The sequence below is a fragment of the Macaca fascicularis genome, chromosome 9, assembly GCF_037993035.2.
Source record: "Macaca fascicularis isolate 582-1 chromosome 9, T2T-MFA8v1.1".
NCBI classification, from domain to species: Eukaryota; Metazoa; Chordata; class Mammalia; order Primates; family Cercopithecidae; genus Macaca; species Macaca fascicularis.
The window spans coordinates 54719452-54734447 of record NC_088383.1 but is presented as its reverse complement, the minus strand read 5'-3'; the positions used below and the strand labels follow the sequence as shown (position 1 = coordinate 54734447).

Below are 14996 nucleotides of genomic sequence, written 5' to 3'. Positions count from 1 at the left end.
GCTGGCGATGGCAGCCGGGTGGCACGGCCGAACTGGGCGGTGGCAGTGGAGGATTGGCTCGCCCTACCGGGGTCTGGGACCCCCAGAGCATGGCAGCCAAGAGGATGCGGGGGGCGGGCGCTGCAGCCTCCAAGGGCACCCAGGCTGCCTCAGTCGCTCGACTTTCCGGAGCCACAGTGCTCCCTTGGGCATCCCCACTCCAGCTCCCCGCTGCAGCCCCTTGGAGCCTTGGAACAGTAATTCTTTCAACACATATTTTTGTGTGTGTGATTATGAGGTACTTTTTTGTTTGTTTTGAGACAGGGCCTCTCTCTGTCACTGCAGCCTCTGCCTCCTGGGTTCAAGCAATCCTTCCACCTCAGCCTCCCGAGTAGCTGGTACCACAGGCATGCATCACCACTCTCAGCTAGTTTTTTGTATTTTTGTAGAGATGAAGTTTTGCTATGTTGCCCAGGCTGGTGTCAAACTCCTAGACTCAAGTGGTCCTCCCACCTTGGCCTCCCAAAATGCTGGGATTACAAGCCTGAGCCACTGCACCTGACAATAATGGGTATTAAACATACAGCAAGAACAAAATTGGAACAAATTTCTGCCTTAATGAAGTTTAAATCCAATGAGAAACGAGAGACAATACACAAACAATGGTACTTTGCATGGAGAGCGAGGAGGCTGGGAAGAGAGATGAGGCAGGAAGGTGCTTGGGTGGTGAGGGGTGGAGAGGGTACCCCTTTTCCTACTGGGTAATTGCTACAAGAAATGTGAGAAGACTTTGGCAAGGCAACATTGAAGCAGAATCCTGAAGGGCGAAGGGAGAACACCATCTGGGGTTTAGGTCCAGGATTCCAAGAAGGGCATCCACAATGCAAAGACCTGTTAAGAGCTGACTTTATGGAAGATATAAAAAACAAACTGTGGAAACAGTCGATTCACAAATGGAGAAGAATGCCCACTCACTGACTAGCTTAGTACTCCCAAAAATGAGCAGGAAGAGATTGAGTCACCTTTAGAGAATGCAAGGCTAGAGAGAGTCATTGATTACACACAGCGTTATAAATGCTTATGTAAATGTGAAGAGAGACAATTTTGATGCTTATGGGAGAATTAACTGCCCTGGTTCAAGCACTGAAAGAAAAGAGACTTAAAGTCTCCAAAGAACAAGAGGTGAATTTTGCAGAGATGCTAAAAGTGCTGAGTCCCTGGAATAGGCCATGAGATTCACCCCCTCACAAGCAGCTGTTCCAAACCTGCCCTGGAGGCCAAGAGCTGAGCTCTACTGTCCCCTCCTCCAGAAATGTGCCTGGGTCTTAAAGCAGTGCTGTTCCCTCCCCTCCACTCAGGCCTTCTGAGCTGCCAGCCTCTGTTCACCCACATGGACTTTCTCTGAAGGTCACTGGACCAAGTTGGAAGCCCCTTCCTCCACCTTCACATGCTGCAAATATGTGAAGAGTCACATTTTTGCAAACAATAAAGAGTCAGCTTTTTCACGGTGGATTTTTCCAAATCTAAAGAACGCTTAGCTTCCTGGAACACACCAAGAATTTGAGGTTTACTACTCTTCACAGAAAGTTTGGATTTTCTTTTATTACCAGTGACAGAGATGCTGTACTTCACAATCTCATCTTTTATTAATATTGAAAGATTATTAAACTACATTTCTCAAGACAATGCATCGTATTATTTATCTATTAATGTCATCAGCAATTTCTATTTTATTGTCTATATACTTATTGTATTAAACTTTATTTATTTATTTTGAGAGGGAGTATTGCTTTGTTGCCAGGCTGGAGTGCAGTGGTAAGATATTGGCTCACTGCAACCACCACCTCCCGGGTTCAAGCCATTCTCCTGCCTCAGTCTCCTGAGTACCTGGGACTACAGCCACACACCACCACGCCCAGTTAATTTTTGTATTTTTAGTAGATACTAGGTTTCACCATGTTGGTCAGGATGGTCTTGATCTCTTGACTTTGTGATCTGCCCACCTCAGCCTCTCAAAGGGCTGGGGTTACGGGCATGAGCCACCACGCCCGGCCTATTTATTATTATTTTTTTTAAATTACAATTTTATTTGAGTTACCAGGAGAAAGATTCCCTTGTGGGTCAAATCAAATGTTCAGAATCATAACAGGACATAAAAGATTGATCCTGAGCACAAGCTCATGAGGTGGGGACCAAAACATACAGAAATAAGACAATACTCCATATAAAAAATGAATGGGTGGCTACAAACACACACACACGTGCACACACACACACACAGGGGCACGTGCATGTGTGCAAGGATGAAATATTTGGACAGTGGCAAATTTCACATGGTCATTTCTCTCTCTCTCTCTCTCTCTCTCTCTTTCTTTCTTTCTCTCTCTCTCTCTCTCTTTCTTTTTTTCTTTCTCTCTTTATTTTTGAGACAAGAGTCTCACTCTATCACTCAGCCTGGAGTGCAGTCACTGCAACCTCTGCCTCCTGGGTTCAAACAATTATCCTGCCTCAGCCTCTGGAGTAGTTGACTACAGGTGCATGCCACCACACCCACTAAATTGTTTGTTTGTTTGTTTATTTATTTATTTATTTATTTATTTATTTATGTTTTAGTAGAGAAGGGCTTTCATTGTTTTGGCCAGGAAGGTTTTGATCACCTGACCTGGTTATCCATCCAACTCAGCCTCCCAAAGTGCTGAGATTATAGGCGTGAGCCACCATGCCCTGCCCTGTTTCTTTTTAAATACAGGTTTGTGGCGGTGGGATTTTGTTTTCTTCCAGTTATAAGAAAAGGCCCCAAAGTGCATATGTCAGGGGGAAAAGGCAGAAATGAAGCAACAAAGTGGTTTTCCCTGGAGGGACACGAAGGGGAGAAAACAGGAAGCAGTGTTGGGAGAATTCACTTTTCTCACCCCCGGGCTTCTTGCATTTAATTGTTGGTCCACAAAAATTACTTTTGTATTCTAGTTCTGACATCTTCCTTCTTGGGAGTAGACTTGCTGAAAGACCTCTGAACTGTAGAGAAGACCAGGGCCTCAGCTCAGCACTCACGGCTCTGTGCTCTTCTAGGGATGGACAGTTCTGGTAAGAACAGATGCCCAGCAGCCCTGGGCCCCCCAGCACCAGTGATGGTCCATACTCTCTGGGGGTGTGTCAGAAAATGGCACCAATTTTGAGGCCAGAAAGAGTAGGAGGAGGGCCTGCGGCAAGATTCCATGGCTGTCTTGCCTTGACTGGGAAGGAAAACTAAGCTGAGTCATAACAGGCCACTTCCTGCTGTTCCCCGCCCTCCACTCACGACTTTCCCAAACACATGTCCTCTAAGGGGATGATTCCATGACTTTTGGTCCTCAAATCCTCATTGGGCTTTGAGTGCAAGAGGAAACAGAATACACCAGCACTGCCCCCAAGAGATTCTCTGCCTTTCTAGCCCCCAAATTGTCCAATATAAGATATTCCACCCACCCCCCCCTAGGCTGGGGCTCAAAAGGAAAAGGGATTGGTCAGGTAAGGACTCCTCACCCACAGTCATTTCCTCACCTCTGATTTGGGGCAAATATCCCTGAATCAATTAATAAGCAGTTGACAAAAACACCCATGATGAACTGATGGTTGAACAGGTCCTGTCCCACCTGTGGAGTACAAGTGTGCAAAGGGACAAGAGGTCAACAGTGGGGCTTGGTTGTGAGAGACAGAACTAGCTGGATGTTCTAGGCTGACTAAGAATCCCTAACTCTAGCTGGGAAAGTGACTGCTTCCACCTTTAAACAGGGGGCTTGCAACTTAGCTCATACCCAACCAATCAGATAGTAAGGAGAGGTCACTAAAATGCTAATTAGGCAAATACAGGAGGTAAAGAAATAGTCAATCATCTGTTACCTGAGAGCACAGCAGAAGGGACAATGATAGGTGTTAGGCAGGAATCTAGACCCAACATGGCAGTATCACCTGGCTTGGCAGGCCCTTTGTTAGGTCTTCCCGCAGGCCCTTTGTTAGGACTTCCCACCCTTCACTTCCTGCTAAGACTCTCAGAGTGCAAAAAAAGCCCACACCTGCCACAAAAACCCCGCTCTGCGCAAGCTCCTGGACACGTCATTCCTCAGAAATCAAAACCTAACTCAGGAAAACTGAAACCTACAAACCCCGCCTACCTCACCTTATAAAAGGCCCCCAATACCCACCCCAAGCATGACTTCCTCGGCCCTCCTCTTAGGGGAGGAGGTTCACCAGTTGGTGAACCTCACCCGAGAGCCCAATAAAGGCTACCTCAGTTCTCATCTGCCTCGTGTCTTCTTGCTCAGCTCCCCATTACATTACATTGGTGCCGAAAACCCAGGAGGAGCCCCCTTCCCGGACCCCTGCTGGTTCAGGCAGGCTCTCCTCTCCCCGAGCCAGGACCTCCTCTCTGAGCCGGGAGCTGTTTCACCAAATCCAAGACTCAATTCGATCACTGCTGGGTAACTTTTCCCCCGTCCTGCAGGCTCCAGGAGTCCCTGCCCAAAAACGGGGCCACGTCAGGGCTTCCCCCGTCCATCACTTGTGACCTCAGCACAGGGGACTAGGAGACGTCCAACCTCCCAGAAAGCTGCCATACCCCGCACTCCGCGTGACAGTGGGAGGACACTCCCGTTGCCTCTGGACTACCTGCCTCAGGATCATGGGGGCTGCCCAGTCCAAACCAGACCGAAAATCCCCTCTGGGGTGCCTCTTGGCTAATTTCCAGACTTTAGGTCTCAGCCAAGACCTAAAACGAAAGTGGCTTATTTTCTTCTTCACAGTGGCAAGGCTGCAGTATAAATTAAATAATCAGTCTCAGTGGCCTGCAGAGGGCACTGTAAACTTTAACATACTCACAGACCTGACCAACTTCTGCAAGAGACGAGGCAAATGGTCTGAGGTACCGTACGTTCAGGCCTTTTGGGACTTGCACTCCCGCCCAGACCTCTGTGCCCAATGTTCGTTGGCCCAGGGCTTGCTCGTGAAATCCACTCCCTCAAGCAAGGAGAAGGACAATTTCTCCTCTTTCTCTGAGCCCCCTGATACTCTTTCCCTGCCAACCCCCTTGATCCCCCTCTCAACCTCCCCCTTACCCTGACCTGTCGTCGTCTCTGTCCTCGTTGGCACTACCCCTTCCCTCCACTCCTCCTGTGTAACCACCAAACCTGACAGACCCTGTCTCTCCTACCTCCTCCTCCTCCTCGCCTGTCTCAGCCCATACCCAGTCCAGGACCAACCTCCTGTGATCCTTGTGGGAAGTGGCAGGCACCAAAGGAGTGGTCTGGGTCCATGTGCCATTTTCGCTGGCAGACCTGTCTCAGATTGAAGAGTGTGCAGGCTCTTTCTCAGCCACCCCACTCTGTATATGAGAGTTCAGATACCTATGCCAGGCGTATGACCTCACCTGGCATGATCTCCATGTCGTTATGACCTCAACCCTGTCCCCTGAGGAATGGGAGCGTATCCTAGCGGCAGCCAGGCAGCATGCTGACCAGGTTCATTTAACTGACCCCACCATGCCAGTCGGCACCAAGGCAGTGCCCTCGGCTGAGCCTGGCGGGACTACCAGGTGGGGCAGGCAGGCCACCTCTGCCGAGACATGATGGTCCAGTGCCTTCTTGTTGGCATGCAGGCAGCCTCCAATAAGTCAGTCAACTTTGATAAGTTAAAGGAGGTAGTCCAAGACTCAGATGAGAATCTGGCCGTTTTTCTTAACCGACTGACTGAGGCACTCATTCAGTACACCTGCCTTGACCCTGCCTCCCCCACAGGAGGAACTATTTTGGCTACGTACTTTATTTCTCAGTTGGCTCCAGATAAGCGGAAAAAATTTAAAAAAAAATGGAGGATGGCCCTCAAACTCCCATCCAGGATTTAGTCAAACTGGCCTTCAAGGTCTACAACTCCAGGGAGGAAGCAGCTGAGGCCCAGTGACAGACCAGGCTAAAACAGAAGGTACAACTCCAAACCTAGGCCTTGGTAGCTGCCCTGAGGCTGGCCGGCTCGAGGAGCTCTCAGAGAGGAGGTACTCCTCGAGCGCCACCTGGTGCCTGCTTCAAGTGTGGCAACGAAGGCCACTGGGCCAAGCAGTGCCCCAACCCTAAGGAGGCAACTCGCCCCTGTCTGAGCTGTCCGCAGATGGGCCACTGGAAGTCAGACTGCCCCAACCTGAGGACAGTCGCTGCGTCTCCATGTGATGACCCTCCTCCAGGTGCTGGAGGCGTCTTCCAGCTCCTCAACACCGATGAAGATTGAAGAGGCCCAGACTCGGGAACCTGTCTTACTCTCACCGAGCCCATGGTTATGCTCCAGGTAGTGGGTAAGTCCATGTCCTTCCTTATGGATACAGGGGCTACTTACTCTGTTTTGCCTTCCTTCAGTGGCCCCAGCCATCCCTCCGCTGTCACGGTCATGGGAATGGATGGCACTCCCTCCACCTAGCACCAGACTTCTCCTCTGTCTTGCCACCTGGATGGCTCCCTTTTCTCGCACTCATTTCTCATCATTCCTTCGTGCCCAGTCCCTTTGTTAGGACGAGATCTCCTATCCAAGCTAGGGGACTCAGTTCACTTCCAGCCCAACCCCTCCCCGCACCTCGCACTCCTCTTTCCCCTCCTCTCACCTGATAAACCCCACCAGGCTGACACCCCACTCCCGTTTCTGGTTCCCATTAACCCTAAGGTGTGGGACACCTCCACCCCAATCATTGCCCAGCACCATACTCCAGTCTGCATCTGGCTGAAGGACCCCCCAAGTTTCCCTCTAGACCCCAGTTCCCCATCTCTTTTGAGCACCAACAGGGACTAAAACCCATCATCATGCACCTGCTCCAGCAGCACATTCTAGTCCCTGCCAACTCACCAGGCAATACTCCTATCCTGCCTGTATGGAAAAGCTCCAGGGCTTACCACCTCATGCAGGATCTACGCCTCATCAATGAGGCAGTAGTCCCCACCTTTTTAGTTGTTCCAACGGAGGTTATCGGGTTACCCCGGCCAAGGCTCAGCTTTGCACCCCTTCTGTCACCTACCTAGGCACACTCCTCACACCCACTACAAAAAGCCTCACGGCGGATAGAATAAGCCTCATCGAAACTCTCCAGCCTCCTCAGGATGCAGAAGAGATCTTGTCCTTCCTAGAACTAGTAGGGTATTTCAGGCATTGGATTCCCAACTTCAGGGTCCTAGCCAAGCCCCTCTACCAGGCTGCCAAGGAAGCTCCCACCGGACCACTGTCCGACCCCTCATTGGTTGCCAACTCTTTCAAGAAGCTTCAGGACTGTCTCCTTTCTGTCCCTGCTCTCTCTCTCCCCAACCCCCTTCAGCCTTTTCATCTATTCACCGAGGAGCATCAAAAGGTAGCTACTGGCCTCCTAGCCCAGCCGGTTGGATCCACATACCAGGCTGTGGCCTATCTCTCCAAGCAGTTAGACCCCACGGTCAAGCGCTGGCAACCTTGTCTGTAAGCCCTGGCGGCTGCCACAGAACTTACCAAGGAGGCCCTCAAGCTCACCCTAGGACATTCTCTTACTGTCTACTCTTCTCATCAACTGTCAGATCTCATCACACACAAGTGTCTCAGCCACCTCACCCTGTCCCAGCTTCAACAGTTCCACCTGCTATTCATTGAAAATCCTCACATCACCCTCACCACCTCACCCCCTCTAAACCCTGCTACCCTTTTGCCCACTCCAGGGTGTGATTCTGCCCCCACACATTCCTGCCCGGAGGTTCTCACCATCTTGCCACCTGCCCACCTCGGTCTTTCTGAAAAGCCATTAGAACACCCAGACTGTATCCTGATTGTGGACGGGAGTTCTGTCTTAACCCCCGATGGCCACTGGCAAGTGGCATACGCTATCTTAACAGCAACCCAAATGGTCGAAACCAGGCCCTTGCCTTTAGGCACCACCTCCCAGAAGGCTGAACTCACTGCCCTTACTCGTGCCTTACTTCTCTCCAAAGGGCAGAGGGTTAATATCTACACAGACTCCAAATATGCCTACCTTATTGCACTCATTCACTCCCTTCTCTGGCAAGAGTGTGGGTTCCTTATCACCAAAGGGATGCCAGTAGTCAATGGACCACTTACAAAAAGGCTGGTTGATGCTCTCCAGGCCCCCAAGGAGGTAGCCATCATCCACTGTAAAAGCCACCAGCATTCTAAGGACCCTGTGTCACAGGGTAACAACCTAGCTGATTCCACCGCATGGGCCACCGCCCTCACTTCCTCCCTTACCCCAGCGCCTTTACTCTTTCTTTCCCCAACATATTCCCCCGACTACTCTCCCCAGGAGCTTCAAACCCTACTGGCCCATCCCAGTGCTACCCAGAGTGAGGATGGGTGGGTGTTCATTGACAGCCAAGTAGCGCTCCCTCAGACTCAGGCAGTGCGTATATTGACCGATATACACCACTCTCTCTACATAGGGCCTAAGGCTATGTATAACTTCCTGGAACCCATCCTTCACCTCCCCTCACTGCAGGCCCAAATTAGGAAGGTACATCAGCAATATGCCACCTGTTCGGCCGCTAACCCCCAAGGTGGACTCAGGCACCCAGGGCCCACTCACCAGCTAAGGGGTCACCAGCCAGGGGAAGATTGGCAACTGATTTTACCCACATGCCCTGCCATAAAAAATTCTGTTACCTGCTGACCCTGGTTGACAACTTCTCAGGATGGATCGAGGCTTTCCCCCCCACTCGAGAGACTGCAAAAGTCGCGGCAACCATTCTCCTGGAGCACATCATCCCCAGGTTCGGTCTCCCCTGAACCACCCAATCAGACAATGGTCCGGCTTTCATTTCTAAACTCACCCAACAGGTGGCGGCCGCACTCCAGATTACCTGGAAGCTCCACATTCCCTACTATCCACAGTCGTCTGGAAAGATAGAATGTGCAAACGGTCTCCTTAAACTGCATCTAACCAAGCTCACTCTAGAAACTCGCCTCTCGTGGGTGACTCTCCTTCCCTTGGCTCTTACTTGTCTTAGGGCAGCTCTGTGGGCCCCCACAGGGCTCAGTCCTTTTGAGCTGCTGTACAGATGGCCGTTTCTCTTCCAGGAGCTGCCAGCCCTCTCCCCTCCCTTAGGCTCCTACCTCCCTTACTTAACCCTCCTTCGCAAGCTTCTGAGAAAACACATGGACTGGTGTCTCCCTGCACCCACTTCCCCAAACCTCAAGAATTCCACCATCGTAGCACCTGGAGACTTGGTCCTGGTCAAGCAGCTGCAACCCCGAGCCTTATCTCCACAGTGGGAAGGACCATACACCGTAATCCTCACCACTCCCACTGCTGCCAAGCTCCTTGGTCTTCCCTCCTGGTATCACCTGTCCCAGCTGAAAAAGACACCCACCCAACATGATTCCAATTGGACCACTCAGGTTGTTACCCCTACCAAGTTAAGACCCACGCGCGCAGGTAACGACCCTCTGCCTAACCTTCCTCAGGCATCTAGTCCTCCCGAGTCTAGGTGAGACTCCTGCCCAAACTTACCCCACCAATCCATTCCGGTGGAGGTTCTACCTTTCTGAGACCTTGACCCAAGAAAATAGTGGGGCCCAAGAAAGTAGTGGGGGCTCCCTTACCATAGCCACAGTAGACTGCCAGCCCCTGGGGTGCCAAAGCCAAGTAACCTTTAACTTCTCCTCCTTCCAAAGCATTCCCCAAAAATGCCCCCCTTCGTACCCAGTCATTTGTTTCATATATGATCAGACAAACGATGCCTGTCGATCCACTTGGGTTGAGACCAATGAAGGCTGTCCTTATCACTACTGCAACATACACCGGACCCATCCGGACAACAGAGGAACCCTCTGGCAGCAGCCCACTTCCTCTCTGCGACTGGTTAGGAGTGACACATATGACAAGTTGACATTTTGGGACAAGTGGACATTTTTCCTCACCATCCCTGACCCTTTATCGAGGGGCCCATGACTCCTATCCTGTGGCCCAACTCAAGGTCTTTAGGTCCTACATCAGGGTTGTGAGCAGCCTTGTCAGCCTGGCCTCTGACATCGAACAACAGGAAAATGCCATCTCAGCTCTAGCCAACCCAGGCAGCAAGCTCCAGGACAGCAGCAACCCTTTTTCCTGGCTAACCCTAGTTGGGGAAGGGGCTCAAGTAGTGCAAATGGCTGGTATACACAACATCTCTCGTTTCCTGTGTGCAGCCTTAAATAGGCCCCCACTGGTTGTGGTACCCTTACCCAGCCCTTTTAACTCCTCTAACCTAACCCTCTCCTTTCCCCTTCCTGGCTGAACCCTGGCGGAAGAACCCTTGTTCGAAGACCCGCTTAGACAACAACTCCCCTTTTGCTACTCCACCCCCAATACTTCCTGGTGCAACCGGATCTGTGCCTCCAAATCTAACTGCCCCCCCAGGGGGGTATTTTTGGTGCAATTCCATCCTGTCAAAGACTCTCAAGGCTTCCAACACTACCCTATGTGTTCCCATCTCCCTAGTCCCCAGCCTCACCCTGTACAGTGAGGCTGAGCTATCATCCCTTCTGCCCCTTGCCCGCCCCCACCAGACAAGGGCAGTATTCCTTCCGTTGAGAATCAGGGTCTCTTTAGCCTCATCCCTCGTAGCCTCCAGCCTAGGAACCGGAGCCCTAACTCATTCTGTCCGGACCTCTCAAGACCTTTCAGCCCAATTACAGGTAGCAATAGAAGCTTCTGTGGAGTCCTTGGCCTCCCTCCAATGACAGATCACCTCGGTTGCCCAGGTGGCAGCCCAAAACCGTCGGGCACTCAACCTCCTTATGGCCAATAAGGGCAGAACCTGCATGTTCCTTAATGAAGAATGTTGCTACTACATCAATGAGTCAGGACTAGTAGAAACCAATCTCCTTACTCTAGAAAAAGATTCGGGAAGGACTCCACAAGAAAAACCTCGGATCAGGGCCCTCACTTGGGTGGTGACTGACGTCTATGGCCGGTTGGGTCCTACCCTTTCTAAGCCCCTTACTAATCATTGGCTTCTTGCTACTCATAGCTCCCTGTGTCCTCCGCTTCATCCAGGACCGCATAAAAGAAGTCTCCCAGGTCACTTTCAATCAGATGCTACTCCACTCCTATACCCGAGTTCCGACCTCTGAAGAACCCCATGACGGCCTATATCAGTAGGAAGCAGCCAGATGAATATGTCGCCCCTTTTTCTTATTAGAAAGAGGTTGGGAATGTTAGGCAGGAATCTAGACCAAACATGGTGGTATCACCCAGCATGGCAGGCCTTTTGTTAAGTCTTCCCGCAGGCCCTTTGTTAGGATTTCCCACCCTTCACTTCCTGCTAAGACTCTCAGTGCATGAAAAAAGCCTGTGCCCACCAAAAAATCCCCACTCTGTGCAAGCTCCTGGACACGTCATTCCTCAGAAATCGAAACCTAACTCAGGAAAACTGAAACCTACAAACCCCGCCTACCTCACCCTATAAAAGGCCCTGGATACCCACCCTGAGTGCAACTTCCTCAGCCCTCCTCCTAGGGGACCGGTGAACCTCACCCGCAAGCCCAATAAAGGCTACCTCAGTTCTCATCTGCCTTGTGTCTTCTTACTCGGCTCCCTATTACATTACAATAGGGATATAAACCCAGGCATTCCAGCCGACAATGGCTACCCTCTTTGGGTCCCCTCCCTTTGTTTGGGAGCTCTGTTTCCACTCTATTTCACTCTATTAAATCTTGCAACTGCACTCTTCTGGTCCCTATTTGTTATGGCTTGAGCTGAGCTTTCGCTCCAGTCCACCACTGCTGTTTGCGCCTTTGCAGACCCACTGCTGACTTGCATCCCTCTGGATCCATCCGCTGTGCTCCTGATCCAGCCAGGTGCCCATTGCTACTCCCCATGGGGCTAAAAGCTTGCCATTGTTCCTGCACAGCTAAGTGCCTGGGTTTGTCCTAATGGAGCTGAACATTAGTCACTGGGTTCTATGGTTCTCATCCGTGACCCATGGCTTCTAATAGAGCTATAACACTCATGCATGGCCCAAGATTCCATTCCTTGGAACCCATGAGGCCATGAACCCCAGGTCAGAGAACACCAGGCTTGCCACCATCTTGGAAGTGGCCTATCACTATTTTGGAAGTGGCCCACCACCATCTTGGGAGTTCTGGGAGCAAGGACCCTTCCCTCCCCGAAACAGTTGGATTCAGGGTGAAGATGGTTGGGGAGACACCCAGAGGGGTGGCAAGAAAACTCAGAGATAAATAAAGTTGGCCAGGGTTGTCATAGCCACCAACCAGCAGAGAGATACAGTGCCACCTTTCCCCAACACATTGCAGAAGCTGTGCTTCCACGTTTTGCAGCCCTGGGACCCTCTTTCTTGTTTCAAGGGTGCTTTATATGAGGGGGAAGAGCCCCCAGAGTAAGACACCCACAGTGTGGGGGACACAGGGTCTTTCTGGCACCCCATTCTGCAGCCCCAGACAGAGATGGGGGAAGAAAATATGTCTGGAGGGACAGAGCCTTCCCCCAGCCCTTATCCCAGCAAGCTGTAGACCCAAAGACTCCCGGACCTACCCACACCAACTCTTTACCTTCTACCCTGCACACTGCAAAGGCAGATAGCTGGGCTTCCTCCACTTAGAGATGGGGGAAGGAAGAACTTCTTCCTCAGGAGGAGGAATAGCTCCTTGTGAAGGGGAAGGAGACAAGGCCCTTCTCTCCCCCAGGGGCCCTCCACTCTTGCTGTGGGTTTTGGGGAAACTATGGGGGGAAGACCACTCTGCACACTCTCACATAACCTCACTGCACACAGGTCCAAAGATTGTCCCTGCCCCATCTCTTAGATACCTGCAGACACACATGCTCCTGCTCTGCACACCCCCTGTTGGAGATACAGTGGTCTCTGCCAGCTTTGTGGAGCTCAAAGTCCACTTGGCATTGGGTTGGGCAGGGGAGGCCATGGACGGCCCGAGTTATTTTCCCAGGAGGAGCAGAGAGGGGCCGCCCACCTGACACAGATCCTGGGAGTTGGGGGAGCTGCAGATCCACAGGCTGAGAGGCATCTTTGCCCTCCCCTCGGACCACGACTTCCTCCTAGGCTGGACTTGTCCCTAGAGACTGGAGGTGGGCGTTGGGAAAAGGGGCTGCAGGGGAGAACTCCATGTTCCCCTCCTTCCTGCGGCTGTCCCACAATTAAGAAAGGTGCTTCTTGGTGCTCCTTTTGTCCACTGCAGGTCTGCTGGGCAGGAGGCAGAATCGCAGTGTGCCAGGAACGCGTGGGGAGAGGAGGTAGGCGTTGGCTCTGCAGCAGGAACATCACGCTCCTGTTGTTGCCCTAGAGGAGGGAGAACCCTGGGGGCAGGGCGGGGGCAGGCAGCAGCCTCCTCTCTGAGAAAGAGATACGGAACCTCTGGCACCGGCCCTACAATGGCGGAGCCAGGTCCCCAACCCAGGGACAAGGAGTGGTTCCCACTGTGGGGACTGTGTGGAACCCCTGCCTGAGGGTCCTGGAGTCTCAGGCTCCCCCAGTCCCATGATGTGCGGGTGTGTGAGGAGCTGGGCAGGAGGCTGTGAAGGGAGGACGGAGTCGGCGAGCCAGAGGCAGGTCTCCCACTCCAGCCCGACGCCCAGGCGCTTCCATCAGGAGAGGAAACCCAGACGTAGTCAAGGGGAAACCTGCCGGGAAAGGAGCGCGGAGGCGGCAGGGAAAGGTTCCGTTGACAGAAGCAGCGGGAGCAGGGCAGGGGCCCAGCCGCGACAGGGTTTAAAGGACAGAGACGCTGCGGGGCGGACGCGACGCTGAGGACCGCGCTGAGGACAGGGGGGCCTTCACTCTTGTCCTGCAGGTGGCTGCAGGGTGGCCGCGTCCGGTTCTGACAGACCTGGTCCTGGAGGCGGCGCTGCGGTAGTGCGGGCAGATCCGTGCTGCCTGGAGGCCACCCCAGTCCCGGGCCCCTTGCAGCTGGCGATCCACTGAGACCTGGGCGCCGGGGCCGATGGCCAGGCGGCCGCTGTTCCGGGAACCTCGGCGCTCTAGCTCCGGGGCCGCAAGGTTCTTCCTGGCTCCTCCGGCGTTCTTCTCGGTTCCTTCGGCGTCCTGGCTGTGGGCGGGCTCCAGGCTTAGTCCTTCTAGCGAGTCCGGGTGTGGCCTCCGCCCGAGCCTCTGCTGGGTTCTCAGACGCCGGCGGCGCCACTGAGTGCGGAGGCGCTGGGACGCTGGAGGCTCCCGGCGTCACTCAGGGAGCGGACTCGGACCCAGAGCGGCCTTGGGAGCAGCTTGCCCGCCCACGCCTCCCCAGGCCCAGCGTCACCAGGCGTGGCCAGACCTGGCTGGCAGCCCCCAGATGCCGCCCGCGAGGGACCTTCCTGTCAGCTGTGCCTGTCCACCCTTGCCCGACTTTGTTTACTCCACACTTTCAGCTTTAAACTTATAAGCTTTTTCTTTTCTTTTTCTTTCTTTCTTTCTTTCTTTCTTTTTTTTTTTTTAAATCTTCCCCCAGTCTGTGGGTTGTTTTTTATATTATTCGTTTGTTTTGAGACTGGGTCTGTCTCTGTTACCCAGGCTAGAGTGACCCAGGCTAGGGTGCAGTGGGCGATCTGGGCTTCCTGAAGCCTCAGCTTCCCAGGCTCAAGCGATCCTCCCACCTCAGCCTCCTGAGTAGCTGGGAGCACAGGTGCACACCACCACACCCAGCTAATTTTTTTTAATTTTATTTTTTGTAGGGACGGGGTCTCCCAATGTTACCCAGGCTTGTCTGAAACTCTTAGCTTAAGCGATCCTCTCGCCTTGGCCTTTCAAAGTGCGGAGGTTCCTGGTGTGAGTCTCCGCGCCCAGTCTCATTTCCTTTTTTTTTTCTTTTTTTTTTTCCTTTTTGAGATGGAGTCTCGCCTTGTCGCCCAGGCTGGAGTGCATTGGGCGATCTCAACTCACTGCAACCTCCGCCTTCCAGGTTCAAGTGATTCTCGGGCCTCAGCCTCCGAAGTAGCTGGGACTACAGGAGGGTGCCACCACGCCCGGCTAATTTTTGTATTTTTAGTAGAGACAGGGTTTCACCATGTTGGCCAGGGTGGTCTT

General features: G+C 52.6%; 1 protein-coding gene across 1 annotated transcript in view; it reads right to left on the bottom strand.

Moving 5' to 3' along the window:
- Nucleotides 1-3490: 3490 nt before the first annotated feature.
- Nucleotides 3491-14996, bottom strand: part of LOC135964893 (uncharacterized) — a 29439-nt gene continuing 17933 nt past the window's right edge. The window contains exons 3-4 of the mRNA XM_065520019.2: nt 12931-14156; nt 3491-3611 (exon numbers count right to left, since the gene is read on the bottom strand). Coding sequence (XP_065376091.1) covers nt 13033-14156 — 1124 coding nt within the window. The 3' untranslated portion in view covers nt 3491-3611; nt 12931-13032. The remainder of the gene's footprint in view (nt 3612-12930; nt 14157-14996) is intronic.